The 15,124-nt window shown below is 45.3% G+C and overlaps 1 protein-coding gene across 2 annotated transcripts in view; it reads left to right on the forward strand.

The window, feature by feature from the left end:
• MSH3 (mutS homolog 3) overlaps positions 1 to 15,124 on the forward strand; it is a 1,953,894-nt gene that overhangs the window by 215,370 nt on the left and 1,723,400 nt on the right. For both annotated transcript variants that reach the window (XM_078675310.1, XM_078675311.1), the window contains exon 8: positions 4,625 to 4,791. In XM_078675310.1, coding sequence (XP_078531436.1) covers positions 4,625 to 4,791 — 167 coding nt within the window. The remainder of the gene's footprint in view (positions 1 to 4,624; positions 4,792 to 15,124) is intronic.

Raw genomic sequence — 15,124 nt, forward strand, 5'->3', positions numbered from 1 at the left:
GAAGAATTTCCGTTCCTCAAGCCCCTCTAGAGAACCCTGAGTTCCATATTCTATCAAAGCCCTGGGTTGCCAAGAAGGGACACCGATTTCCCAATAGTTGGGTTTCTTGCAGCAGGAGGACATCTGGGCGGACCCGATGTGCGTAATTTAAAATCGCCGTCCGCTTAATTTTATCTAAAAGTCCATTGACGGTCCATGAAAGGATTCTAAGGGGTTCACTCTGACTATACGGGTGTGACATCCTGCTTGGGTAGTAGTGTGCGGGGCCCGGGGTCTAGGGGGCCCAGACAAGCTAAATGACAAGACTCGAGAGACAACCGGGGGGTGCACAACCCTTTTGTGCCGGCCGCACGGGGTGCATCATTAGTGTTGTACATAGTGTTGCAGAAGAACAAGCAAACAACAGTGGAATCAGGGAAAAGAGTCCCTACCCTACCTCCCAACCAACCCCCCTCCCTATACTTCCCCAAATGAAGCATCTGTCGCCCACTAAACGGTAAATAAAGGTGTAGAACAACTATCTACAAGAGCGTCTGTATGGCAATGCAAAAGATATCTCTTCGGTTAGGGATTATTGTTAACTCCAGTGTAAGGCATTAGTAATGACAGTGCGCACAGTCAAATACGGGGGCTGCGTGAAAGAATTGTGTCCTCGGAACTAGGGTCACGGGAGGCAGTGGAGTGCACCTCCGACTACGGATCTTGGGTCTCAGCGTTCACACGGAATGTCTGCAGTATCCCGGGTGCAGCTGATTGGCTCCTTTCAATGGGGGAGGCAGAAGCTGCACCACGGGCATTACGCCACCTGTGGGATCCAGCGCGTTGTCCACGAAAGCCCGCAGCTGCGTCCGCCCGCGGCTCACCCCCAGGCTCTGCCCAGGTAGCTCCACTCAAAGGGAGGATTGGACATTCTTCGGTTGCCCAGGTACAAGCCGCTTCTGGTGAGTCAAAGAAGTGCGTTTTGTTTTGGAATATCACCTTGAGACGGGCCGGGAAGAGGATTCGGTATTGAGGGCCTGTAGCTTCTGTTTCACATGCGTGTATGATCTTCGCTGAGCTTGCCCTCTTTCGTGTAATCGAGGAAGAAAATCACTTTGAGGCCTTTGCAGGCCAAGTCTGGTCGGGAACGTGCTCCCTGCAGGATGGCATCGCAATCTCTGAAGTTCATTTTCCAAGCAATAATTGGTCGGTGTGGGGCTCCTGGTGGTGGCCTGGGCACAAGTGCCCGGTGGGCCCTTTCTGCAACAAACCATGTGTACAGAGCATTTGGGGGCATCTAGGACCTAATCCAATCTTCAACGAAGGTATTCACTTATGTGAGGGTTCACTGCCCTCAGGAATGCCCACCAGGCGGAGATTATTCTTTGCAATCGATTTTCCGCATCCTTTGCCCGTCTATGGAGCTCAGCTGTGTGGGACAGGAGCTGCTTTACTTTGCCCCTTGAGGACGGATACATCATCCTCAACTTCCGGGTTGCGGAATTCTGTTGCTGTGATGCGAGAGGTCTCGTTGCGGAGGTCCTGACAGATGAGGGCCACATTCACTCGGACATCTCTGATCTTGATCTCCATGGATTCTTGGCAAGACTTGATGGCCTGGAGGAGGGTAGCCAGATCGCTTTCGGGATGACTTGAGTGCGGAAGGGGGATCTCTCCGCGGCCAGAACCGTTAGTGGTGTACTGTTCCATCCGGGTCTTGGTCGATTGGGGTTTAGCTCCTCTATCCTTCCCCGTGATTGCTTAGACCTCAGGTGGGGGCAGCCTGACCTCGCCACAGGCTATGATTCACAGTTCTCAGAAGCCTCGAGTAGCCTGGTGTCTCAGCAGATCAATGAATCCTGATGATCTCGCCCGCCAGACTATGTCCCTGATCACACCTAGTCGCCCCACGAGTCTACGAGTTCGGAAGGACCCAGTGGAGATGTTTTGGATCTGGATCGGGGGTGGGGAATCTGACAGACCATCACACGCACACAGCGAGGCAAGGGAAGCCGTGAGCACCCCAGATCTGTTCAAAGGTTCCCTTCTCAAGCAGGAGTTGCTTCCCACCGACCACGGGCCGGATATCGTAACCCCAATCCACCTCAGGGCTCCCCCCCTCAATCCGCTGTCACCGGGGCATGTCCGATCTGGGATTCTTGTCACTCCCAGGCCCCGTCTCCTCGTCTGCGTTGACACCAGAACCGCCAGGTCGCTCCTCTCGCTTCGGAACCATAGGGGACCACCATGTAAGGACTCAGCGCAGAGCCTCAATCGTTCCAGGTGGTTCCTTCCTTAAGAGATCTGGGATGCTCAAGCAGCAACCCCCTCCGCTCCGCTCCAGGGAAGGCAGAACGGGATTCGAGGGCAGCCCCCTCAGATGGCACTGCATGCTCTGGGTGGTCCCCCCGGAACCACAGCTCTATCACCGGGCAGCAGTTCGACCCTAAGCAGCAGCGGGTCGCAGGTCTCGCAGTCCGGGATCACAAGGAATGTGACCAATCAGTCCCCTGAGACAATGGCCTCAGATCCGGGCCACGAAGGCGGCGTTCAGAGGAATCCGGATCAGCACCGGGAGGACAAGACCTTGATCTGCTCTACTCTTGTTGCTGCCACCTCACCTCATGTGTGCATTGGGCCTCGTCAGTCCGGCGGCAAAGAGGCCTTGGGGGCCGCCAGGGCCGGACTGGGAACCACAACCGGCCCTGGCAAAGTGCTCGGCCGGCCCCTCCCCACTCGGGGGGGGTGAGGGGGTGGGGGGATTGGAGGTGTCGCCGAGCTCTTTGCCGGGCCGGTTTTCTGCCGATTTTGTCATAGGGCCGATTTTGCAGCTATGCTGCAAAAACGGCCCTGTAACAAAAACGGCCCCAGGGGCCCAAAACCGGCCCCCACCCGTGCGGCGCATCGGGGGATTGCCCGGTGCCCGCTATGGCCAGTCCGGGCCTGGGGGCCGCGTGTAGAGCGCAACCGATCTGCCAGCCGTCGGGTCGGAGACCCCATGTATTTCTGGTGGACCCGGTGGGGCTGGGGGTGCCCGCTCTCCGCAGGGTCACGGGCAACCGGGCGGTTATTAGCGACCAGCCTCGGTCCAGTGGCAGTCACCAGTATCATCCGGAAAAGCCCCAGGTCGACCTCCACCCCCGTCCACTCTCTCTCGCTCAGCACACGGCTCGTTGAGGGCCGTGGCTTCTGCCGCAGGGACGGTGCAGGAATTCAATTGTCACCAATGGCACTAGGATGTCCCACGGTCGGATCTCCGTTTTCATCCACTCTCTCGGCAAACACGCAGCTCGCAGAGGGCCGCGGCCCCCACCGCGGGGGCAGAGCAGTAATTTTAGTGCTCTGGTGCCGAGAGTCCCATTTTCACCTTGGGAGCCCTCAGTTGCAGCCGGAGCTCTGATTAGGTGGAGACCACCCCACAAATCTCAGCGGTATCAGTAGGACACTGAAACCACCCTGGGGAGGAGTATAGAGGATGGTGCCAGTCGGATCTCTGTCCTCCCAGCAGGTACACGGAGTCAGCCTTTAACGGGTGGGCCTCCTCGCCGCCATATTGAAGTAGCTCCAAGAGTTTCTTCAATCTCACCCAGCAATCTCCCCAGCCTCTGCCAACGTTCTTAGGTCACCGAAGTACTGCCAGAAAGGGCACTGCAAGGCTAGAGGCACCCTAGTTGGGTACTTGGCACCGGAGGAAATTAAGGATGTTGGCGATCCTAGAGAGATCGGGAGTACTCTCAAAGTGCGACCGCCCTGTTTTCTTGCCAAGACACTGCTGTAGCCCTTCTTAAAGAAGTCTATGGAAAATGTATGGAGATTTTTTGTTTTGGGCCCTCGCCCCCTTTTGTTTCCTAGCCCTGCTTGACGGATCCCTCCGAAACGTTCAATTCACAAACTAGGCATGAAAGAGCACTTGCTTGGAAAGTTTTGTGGTGATCTGTCAACCGGTGCAAAAGTTATTAGCAACACAAAACACGCATATCCTATGGAACCTGAAAAAAACTGAGGACCTACTGAATTTGAATCAAGCTCTATTGCATATCGTGGGGGGTGCATGTGGAGGGGACCATAAAGTTGTGCTTTTTAGGAATATTACTGAGACAGAGGAAACTAAGAATGGAATCCCGAATGATAACAATGTGGGTAGTATTAGGACGATGCCAGATAGCCATTCATTGGACTGTATCCTGGGACCCCGAGGTGAGGAATTGGAAGAAAGACATGTTAGAATGGGCGCAAACAACACATTAGGCTAATCCACAGGGATGACAAAGTCTAGGTAGACTTAGTAACTTGTAGAGAGATGATTACTAAGATAATGCATCCTCCAAATAACAGAGTCCCGTGAATGTGTTTTTCGATCTCAATTTGTGGACGCGATGGTGGAGTGTAGATGTACAGTTATATATATATATATATATATATATATATATATACCATGTATTTCTTTGGAGTCAATGCCGCTCAATATTTACTGCACTTTAATAAACTTGAATTGTCAAGGAAAAAAAGATTAGGTTGCTCATGTGTCTTTATTTCATATATTTGCAATGTTTTTCTAAAAATGCTAATAAGCTTAATTTTTAAAAGACCTCCTACAGAAGTCAGTTGGTTTGATGTGTTTTACATTTGTTTTATTATTTGACAGGGAGTTCAGGCTACGACTGGGGAAGTTATTTTTGACAGTTTCCAAGACTCCAATCTGCGCTCCGAGTTGGAGAGCAGAATTTTACGGCTACAGCCAGTGGAAATTCTGATTCCATCAACATTATCTGAGAAGTCGGAAAGTCTGATCAAGAGCATAACCTCAGCCAGGTAAGAATCGTAATACTTAACTATGGTCGTCTCGCTCTTACGTTTGGAGATTATGCAAGTATAGAGGAGTGAGAACTACCGTCTTTATATTTCCGGAAATCCACCACAGTTTATTTTCATGTTTGCACATTTAAGTGCGTTATTACACGGTACGGTGTAGTAGTGATAGTGACATCATTTTCTTTTGTGGGTCACGTTATCCGTAGTCAGCCTTTTAAAAATTATTTCTCACTGGGTATCAAAACATAATGCAGTTATATACTGTGTAGCAGGCCAATTTGGCCGAGGGTAAATCCGAACCAATAAAGTTCTAGGAATCTCATCGCGATAGTGTTTTACACTCAGTTGTTGACTTGTGTAATTTATACATTGTAACCCTTTGCCACATGCTATACTGCATCATAGGCTGTAACTGGGATAAAGGCTTCTTCTCTTCAGAATGGTTACTTTTAGTCTATTGTGTTTTGTTCTTTGTTGTGTAACTTTGGTTTATTTCCCAGGTACTGTATTGCAGTAAGAATGGCTGGGATCTGTGCTAGTTCAGCTTGCTTGTCCTCCTTTTAATTATTTGATGTTCTTCTGCACTCTTTCGTCTGTCTAGCTCTCTGGTGAGCCTACCGTCGTACTCCCATCCAGTGCTGTAGCACATTTAAGGACGCTCTAAGCTCAGCCGTGCCTCCTGTGCACCAAGGGTACCCCATCCACCCTTAGGCAGCATGGCCTGCTGAAATATCTGCTTGTTCAAGTCCCTCATCAGGGGCTCCAGGCACTCGAATGTCCTCATTATTTACACCTTTCCTCAACATTAAGTGCTATGGTGCAGTACCCTCTTAATCTTGTATGGCACGTCTTGACTATCTTGGCAGCCGTGCCAAGCATAACATGTGTCCAAGATTTTATCTTAGAACATCTTCTGATGTCTTGGCCATTTTGTATCCAAGCACGTGCATTCAACAGAGTCTTATCAAATTCCCACTGGTTACAACATTTACCATCAAAACCATAGTGCAGGTACCGTTCATAGCACAAGACTCACTTTTCATTACATGCCTTAAATGTCAGTCATTCTTTATCAGAAGTGTAGGCCATAGAGCCACTTACTATAACCTACGCTCATCTTCTTTCATTCTCTGGCAGAAATATGAGCTGTCAACATCATATTCACTTCTAAATGTGCATTTCTCTGGATTTTGTTTCATCACACCTCTAAATCTCGCCATCCCTTGTATTTCAGCCAAATTCGATGTTTTCTTTATCCACAATTCTTCAAAAATTGTAATAAATGTGATTTAAAAAAAAAAATTCTGTAGCCTTACCTTAACCATCCATATTTTCCGTCTGTGCTTGACTTCTGTACTATTTTATTTATATGTAATTGATACTGATGGATTTTCAATACAAATAAACAAGCATTGGCATAACCAATAGGTCTTGCCTTTGGGACCTTATAAGTGTTTAGTTATCCAGCACAATATCCTTGGTGCAACAACATCAAGTGTTGTATGGCTAAACACTTATAAGGTCCCAAAGGCGAGACCTATTGGCTATGCCAATGCTTGTTTTAATGTGCCAACATCTCACCAAGGCCTCTTCGAAGTGCGGTGGATGGGGAAGGGGGCATCATCTTGCACAAGGACAGGGAGGGGGGCATTCTGAAGAGGGTGTTTGGGGGAGAGATCCAATGCAGGCATAGCTGGCAAGGTTTCAGATTGCCGTGTGTAACAATGTAATAATTTCATTATAATTAAAAGTGACATTTAACAACTATGAGTGACACTGTGTAGAGAATGCAGCGTGTGTGTGTCACTGACCCAGGGCAGACAGCATGGAGTGTAGAACACAGTGTGCCTCCTAACCCAGGCCAGTGGGCTGTGGGACAATACAGTGCATGTACCAGTGTTACTCACCCAGGCCAGGAAGCTGCAGAGGTAAGTATAAATTGGGTGTAAGTGTCAGTGGCCCAAGCCGGAGAACTGGGCTGTCAGTGACCTAGGTCAGAGAGCTGTGGAGTGAGTGAACCAAGACAGAGAGCTGTAAAAAAAAGAATATGGTGTGTGTTTGTGTGGCTGACCAAACTACAGGAACTACGTCTCATGGCGCTGGAAGTGGAAGGATTAAAGTAGTGTTGGTGTGTGCACGTGCCCTTGTCCTGGCTGTGGTGCCCAGCTTGCCAGAGTAAACTGGTGTGTTGCTTTGGACAGGTGGAAGTAGTGTGTTCCCCATGTATTCTTCGTACCTATCTGGCAACCCCCAGCCAGTGCTTCGTTGTTCTTGTTTCTGGAAAGCCCGCTTTTGTCGCGCTCTTGGATGACACATGGTAGTGTTGCTGCGAAGAACATATATTGCTGGACAAAAAACAACCGGGGTCTTGACTCTTTACTCAGCTAGGCTGAGCCAACTATACTGAAAAAACAACACAAGGGCCAATGCTGAGGGATACTTTAAACCATTTTAACTGGAAGTGTTGAATTTAAACAATCACAACCTGCTGCCATTAGCAATAAAAAAAGATTTATTCTTATTTAGACTTTTTGTTTTGTAGTATAACACAATTTTTAGTGCAAGGAGAAAACAATTGATTCTTTTATATACAATATGTACAACAATATCAAAGAAAAAAAGGCGTTTCCATACTTCAAACATACATGGCCGTCCAGTCATACAAAGACACATTCACACATACAAATATATAACAATAACCATTAAACAACAAAAAAGTGAATCCACGTATAGGTCATGAATCAAAATTGGAAAAAATCCCTTTTGAATATGCAATTTTTAAAGTCTTTTTGATGATTCAACAATAAACATATATCGTTCACAAAATTGGTGAAGGGACTTTGTTATTGTCACAAAGCATGTAGACCAAATACGGGGATGAGGTGGTCGACGCGTTTCAAACCCCACTCGTTAAGGGGGTTCTCCTCAGGACCAATTGATTCTAAAACAAAACAATAAAATTGTGCTTAAAGCAAGGTTCCATACTAGGTACAACAAGAGACACTCTCCCAGTGCTTACACCAGCCTACCTTAACCTTCGAACCACAACGTCTTTGAAAATCCAAAAGTGGCGGGTGATGTGATTTCACAACAAGGTGCACGTAGCGGCTGTGATCTAAACAACAAACGTGCTAGGTTTTAGTCACACGCGTTCAATCCCAATCGTTCACTCTACTCTGAAGTGTTGCTGGGTGGGACTCTTACCTGGAGGTCGACCGGCTAATGGCTTGCCGTCGGATCCATGCTTCTCCTTACTCCGTAGGTCACGTATTATTACTGGAAAGGAATAGACAAAGGCGGTCGGTACACGTGTAGAGCCTGGGTGCTGCTAGCGGTCGCTAATTCGCTCAGCATACCTGTAAGGCGTGGGGCATCAGTCCTAGATTCCGCAATTCTGGTTAGTGACTCTGAAAGTCTGGACTATTACTTCCGGGTTTATGAACGCAGAGGGCGTTCTGGGACTTGTAGTTAAGCAATCATCCAGAAGTTTAGACGGCAACAGGGAAACATGCCAGTCGAGTAATTGATTGGTTCTAACAGATGACATATTAGTTTTTATAAATCTCAGAGATCTCATTTAATCCTTTGACGGCTGTGTTGAATTTCATTATAAGTAGAGCCTCACGTTGAGACAGTTTTGCGTCCACATCTCCTCCCCTTGGGTCTTTTTCAATTTTCGAGAGCACAGTCCATTTAAAGGCAGTCTGTTCATGTTTCATTCTAGTCCAATGATTGACTAGTGGTGCATTTTTGACTCCTCTCTTAATTCTGGATTTGTGTTGGGTAATCCTGCTTCTAACTTCTTGCGTAGTTTTCCCAATGTATACCAATGGGCACGGGCAAATGATGGCATAAACAACATTTCTACTTTTACAATTAGTAAATGTATCATGCTTCCAATGGGTGTTATCAATGCTAAACACAGAATCCTCAATTGTTTCGTTACAACAAGTGCAAGTTCCGCACTTATGGTGGCCCTTGGTTGGGGGAAGTCCAAAAAGGCTTTTCAAAGTAGGAGCTTTAGCTTTCGGGAGGGCAGCTCTTACAATATGATTGGCTATACTTTTTTCCTTTTTGTACGCAAATAATGGAGGTGCCAAAAAATCTTCATGGAGGTCTTTCAACAAATGCCAGTTAGACAAGATCAATTTCTTGTATGGATTAGCTGCTGGGCAAAATGTGGTGACACAAACCAATCGTTTTAAGTCTTGTTTGACTCTCTTTTCCAGTAAAGTTTCTCTCGGGGTCCACCAAGCTCTTTTAATGGAGTTCAACAATTTTTTGGGGTACCCCCTTTGTATGAGACGCTCTTTCAGATAGCCAGCATGTTTGAAGTATTCCTCCTTTTCTGAGCAATTACGGCGTATCCTTAGGAATTGGCCGTAAGGAAGATTTTGTTTTATGTTGCGCGGATGGTTACTAGTAAAATTTAATGCCTTATTCCTGTCAGATGGTTTTCGGTGTAAGGTCGTACTTAGTCCCTGTGTTGTGGATTCTATTTTCACATCTAGAAACGTGATTGATTCGTTAGATGCTGTAATTGAAAATTGAATATCAACAGTTCTTGAGTTGAGCCATGCCACGAATTGATTCAGTTCCTCCTGGTTCCCTGTCCAAATCAGGAACACGTAGTCGATATAACGCATATAGTTTGAAATGCGGAAACTGTGTGGATTGTCATTATATATGAATTTCTCCTCATATAATCCCATAAACATTACGGCCAGCTCTGGAGCAAAGGGGCAACCCATCGCTACCCCTTTTGTTTGAAAAAAGAACTCAGAGTCGAAAATGAAGAAATTCTTCTGTAATGCAAAACGAGATAAATCAAGGATAAACTCTGTAGGAACTCTAACTGGTCTCTCCCGGCTGTCCAAAAAGAAAGTTAATGTTTCCAAAGCTTGTTCTTGAGGGATTTGAGTATACAAAGACACAACGTCAAGGGTGACCAGTAGTTGTGTTTTGCTGTCAAAGGTGACATTAGCCAGGCGGTTAAGAAACGCAGTAGTGTCTCGCAAATGGGCTGGAATATTGTCAATAAAGGGCTTCAAAAAGAAGTCGATATATTTTGCAACTGGCTCAAAGAGGGAATCACACCCAGAAATTATAGGGCGGCCTGGGGGATTAACCTCATCTTTGTGCATTTTCGGGAGGACATAAAATACTGGGGTCCTGGGGTTCTTGTTTTGCAGAAATGATAATTCCTTAGGTCCAATGATGCCTTGATCGAAGCCTTTCTGAATCACTTCAAATAATTGATTTTTGATTTCTAAAGTGGGATCCTTGCCAATGCGTCTGTAGCATTCCTGATTATCTAATTGGCGGTGGACCTCGTGTTTATATTTGTTCACGTCCCAAATCACTATTGCTCCACCTTTATCGGCCTGCTTGACCACGATGGTATCGTCGTTTTTTTATGGCCAGGAGTGCATCTCTCTCGACTTTAGCCACATTATATTTAACGAAGGTTTTAGTTTTTTCCAAAGAAGAGATTCCAGATAAAATGGTATTTTCGAATGTAACAACTTCCTTAGGAATTTTTGGACCTTTGGGACAGAATGTCGATTTCCTTTTTAAACCTGTCACCTCCTCCTGTTGTTCTTCTATCGAGTCTTGAAAAAATGTTTTAAGGCGAATTTTCCGACAAAATTCAAGCGTCTCTAATTTCATTTTTACATAGTCAGTAGGTCGTGATGGAACAAAGTTGAGACCTTTTGTGAGTATAGATGTTTCAGCAGATGACAAGATTCTGTCAGAAAGGTTGAAAATCGGGGAAACGGTTAGTTCTTGTAAAATTTCTGACGCGTTCTCATCTCCCATGGTTGGGGAGTTCGAATTCGGCCCCGAGGTTTTGGTTGGCCTCGTCCTAAAAAAGGCTGTTGGTTTTGCTGTTGTTGTTGGTATTGACCTGGGCGATTCTCTGGCCTATTTTGAAATTGTCGATTGGTATTATCTTGTTCACCCCCAGATGACGAAGATGTGTCAGAGAAGGTAAGATATTTTTGACGTGATCTTCCCTGATTGTCCTGTAAATACCGACGCGAGTCTGGTCGTGAATAAAAATCCTTACTCAAATATGGATAAATGTACTCCAGCGAAAAGTTCTTTTTATCGGCTTCGAATTTATTGTTTTTCTGGGTAACTGTATAATCCTTGAATTCAAGAATATCCTTTTCAATTTTTTCCAAAAGTGTTTTGGAATCCGAAATAAGTTGATTGTTTTCGATTTCACTCTGTAGAGTAGCAATTTCTTCCAGTTCTTTCTGGGAAATTCTATGTGCGGTCTCAATGGTTAGGACCATAAGGTCTCTACTGCATTTCGTTTCAATTCCGCTAAATCCCTTTTTGTACTCTGGGTCGTCCGTAAACACGACGGGGATATTTCGAATGACTAATCCTGATGGTATAGTTCCTGATCGGAGGTGCTGAAGTAAGAAATGCCCATGAAGGTCCGTGCGAATCTGTTTTTTTCGTAGGCGAGTTAATTTATCCGACTCATTCTGAGTACTAGCGGTGAGGCTTAGGGATGCCGAGGCAAAAACTGGGGGGTCCCTTATTAAATTTCGTATGTGTTCTTCGCTAAAAGCAAGCGTATCTTTTTCAGCCATACCAAAGTGAAATAATAAAGTGAAAAGGAAAAACTAAACCAACACCAAGTGTAAAAAGTAGTGATTATAACCAAGCACAAATGCCCCACAACTGGGCCGACGACACCAAATCTATAGGACGACTAAACACCCTGTGGCAGGACTGTCCCTGCCTTTCAGGACCTCGCGGGCACCTGCCCGCTACAAAGTCAAAAAACAACCGGGGTCTTGACTCTTTACTCAGCTAGGCTGAGCCAACTATACTGAAAAAACAACACAAGGGCCAATGCTGAGGGATACTTTAAACCATTTTAACTGGAAGTGTTGAATTTAAACAATCACAACCTGCTGCCATTAGCAATAAAAAAAGATTTATTCTTATTTAGACTTTTTGTTTTGTAGTATAACACAATTTTTAGTGCAAGGAGAAAACAATTGATTCTTTTATATACAATATGTACAACAATATCAAAGAAAAAAAGGCGTTTCCATACTTCAAACATACATGGCCGTCCAGTCATACAAAGACACATTCACACGTACAAATATATAACAATAACCATTAAACAACAAAAAAGTGAATCCACGTATAGGTCATGAATCAAAATTGGAAAAAATCCCTTTTGAATATGCAATTTTTAAAGTCTTTTTGATGATTCAACAATAAACATATATCGTTCACAAAATTGGTGAAGGGACTTTGTTATTGTCACAAAGCATGTAGACCAAATACGGGGATGAGGTGGTCGACGCGTTTCAAACCCCACTCGTTAAGGGGGTTCTCCTCAGGACCAATTGATTCTAAAACAAAACAATAAAAGTGTGCTTAAAGCAAGGTTCCATACTAGGTACAACAAGAGACACTCTCCCAGTGCTTACACCAGCCTACCTTAACCTTCGAACCACAACGTCTTTGAAAATCCAAAAGTGGCGGGTGATGTGATTTCACAACAAGGTGCACGTAGCGGCTGTGATCTAAACAACAAACGTGCTAGGTTTTAGTCACACGCGTTCAATCCCAATCGTTCACTCTACTCTGAAGTGTTGCTGGGTGGGACTCTTACCTGGAGGTCGACCGGCTAATGGCTTGCCGTCGGATCCATGCTTCTCCTTACTCCGTAGGTCACGTATTATTACTGGAAAGGAATAGACAAAGGCGGTCGGTACACGTGTAGAGCCTGGGTGCTGCTAGCGGTCGCTAATTCGCTCAGCATACCTGTAAGGCGTGGGGCATCAGTCCTAGATTCCGCAATTCTGGTTAGTGACTCTGAAAGTCTGGACTATTACTTCCGGGTTTATGAACGCAGAGGGCGTTCTGGGACTTGTAGTTAAGCAATCATCCAGAAGTTTAGACGGCAACAGGGAAACATGCCAGTCGAGTAATTGATTGGTTCTAACAGATGACATATTAGTTTTTATAAATCTCAGAGATCTCATTTAATCCTTTGACGGCTGTGTTGAATTTCATTATAAGTAGAGCCTCACGTTGAGACAGTTTTGCGTCCACATCTCCTCCCCTTGGGTCTTTTTCAATTTTCGAGAGCACAGTCCATTTAAAGGCAGTCTGTTCATGTTTCATTCTAGTCCAATGATTGACTAGTGGTGCATTTTCGACTCCTCTCTTAATTCTGGATTTGTGTTGGGTAATCCTGCTTCTAACTTCTTGCGTAGTTTTCCCAATGTATACCAATGGGCACGGGCAAATGATGGCATAAACAACATTTCTACTTTTACAATTAGCAAATGTATCATGATTTCAATGGTCGTTATCAATGCTAAACACAGAATCCTCAATTGTTTCGTTACAACAAGTGCAAGTTCCGCACTTATGGTGGCCCTTGGTTGGGGGAAGTCCAAAAAGGCTTTTCAAAGTAGGAGCTTTAGCTTTCAGGAGGGCAGCTCTTACAATATGATTGGCTATACTTTTTTCCTTTTTGTACGCAAATAATGGAGGTGCCAAAAAATCTTCATGGAGGTCTTTCAACAAATGCCAGTTAGACAAGATCAATTTCTTGTATGGATTAGCTGCTGGGCAAAATGTGGTGACACAAACCAATCGTTTTAAGTCTTGTTTGACTCTCTTTTCCAGTAAAGTTTCTCTCGGGGTCCACCAAGCTCTTTTAATGGAGTTCTTCAACAATTTTTTGGGGTACCCCCTTTGTATGAGACGCTCTTTCAGATAGCCAGCATGCTCAGTAATTGCTCAGAAAAGGAGGAATACTTCAAACATGCTGGCTATCTGAAAGAGCGTCTCATACAAAGGGGGTACCCCAAAAAATTGTTGAACTCCATTAAAAGAGCTTGGTGGACCCCGAGAGAAACTTTACTGGAAAAGAGAGTCAAACAAGACTGAAAACGATTGGTTTGTGTCACCACATTTTGCCCAGCAGCTAATCCATACAAGAAATTGATCTTGTCTAACTGGCATTTGTTGAAAGACCTCCATGAAGATTTTTTGGCACCTCCATTATTTGCGTACAAAAAGGAAAAAAGTATAGCCAATCATATTGTAAGAGCTGCCCTCCCGAAAGCTAAAGCTCCTACTTTGAAAAGCCTTTTTGGACTTCCCCCAACCAAGGGCCACCATAAGTGCGGAACTTGCACTTGTTGTAACGAAACAATTGAGGATTCTGTGTTTAGCATTGATAACACCCATTGGAAGCATGATACATTTACTAATTGTAAAAGTAGAAATGTTGTTTATGCCATCATTTGCCCGTGCCCATTGGTATACATTGGGAAAACTACGCAAGAAGTTAGAAGCAGGATTACCCAACACAAATCCAGAATTAAGAGAGGAGTCGAAAATGCACCACTAGTCAATCATTGGACTAGAATGAAACATGAACAGACTGCCTTTAAATGGACTGTGCTCTCGAAAATTGAAAAAGACCCAAGGGGAGGAGATGTGGACGCAAAACTGTCTCAACGTGAGGCTCTACTTATAATGAAATTCAACACAGCCGTCAAAGGATTAAATGAGATCTCTGAGATTTATAAAAACTAATATGTCATCTGTTAGAACCAATCAATTACTCGACTGGCATGTTTCCCTGTTGCCGTCTAAACTTCTGGATGATTGCTTAACTACAAGTCCCAGAACGCCCTCTGCGTTCATAAACCCGGAAGTAATAGTCCAGACTTTCAGAGTCACTAACCAGAATTGCGGAATCTAGGACTGATGCCCCACGCCTAACAGGTATGCTGAGCGAATTAGCGACCGCTAGCAGCACCCAGGCTCTACACGTGTACCGACCGCCTTTGTCTATTCCTTTCCAGTAATAATACGTGACCTACGGAGTAAGGAGAAGCATGGATCCGACGGCAAGCCATTAGCCGGTCGACCTCCAGGTAAGAGTCCCACCCAGCAACACTTCAGAGTAGAGTGAACGATTGGGATTGAACGCGTGTGACTAAAACCTAGCACGTTTGTTGTTTAGATCACAGCCGCTACGTGCACCTTGTTGTGAAATCACATCACCCGCCACTTTTGGATTTTCAAAGACGTTGTGGTTCGAAGGTTAAGGTAGGCTGGTGTAAGCACTGGGAGAGTGTCTCTTGTTGTACCTAGTATGGAACCTTGCTTTAAGCACACTTTTATTGTTTTGTTTTAGAATCAATTGGTCCTGAGGAGAACCCCCTTAACGAGTGGGGTTTGAAACGCGTCGACCACCTCATCCCCGTATTTGGTCTACATGCTTTGTGACAATAACAAAGTCCCTTCACCAATTTTGTGAACGATATAT

This window comes from Lissotriton helveticus, chromosome 2_1 (assembly GCF_964261635.1).
Source record: "Lissotriton helveticus chromosome 2_1, aLisHel1.1, whole genome shotgun sequence".
NCBI classification, from domain to species: domain Eukaryota; kingdom Metazoa; phylum Chordata; class Amphibia; order Caudata; family Salamandridae; genus Lissotriton; species Lissotriton helveticus.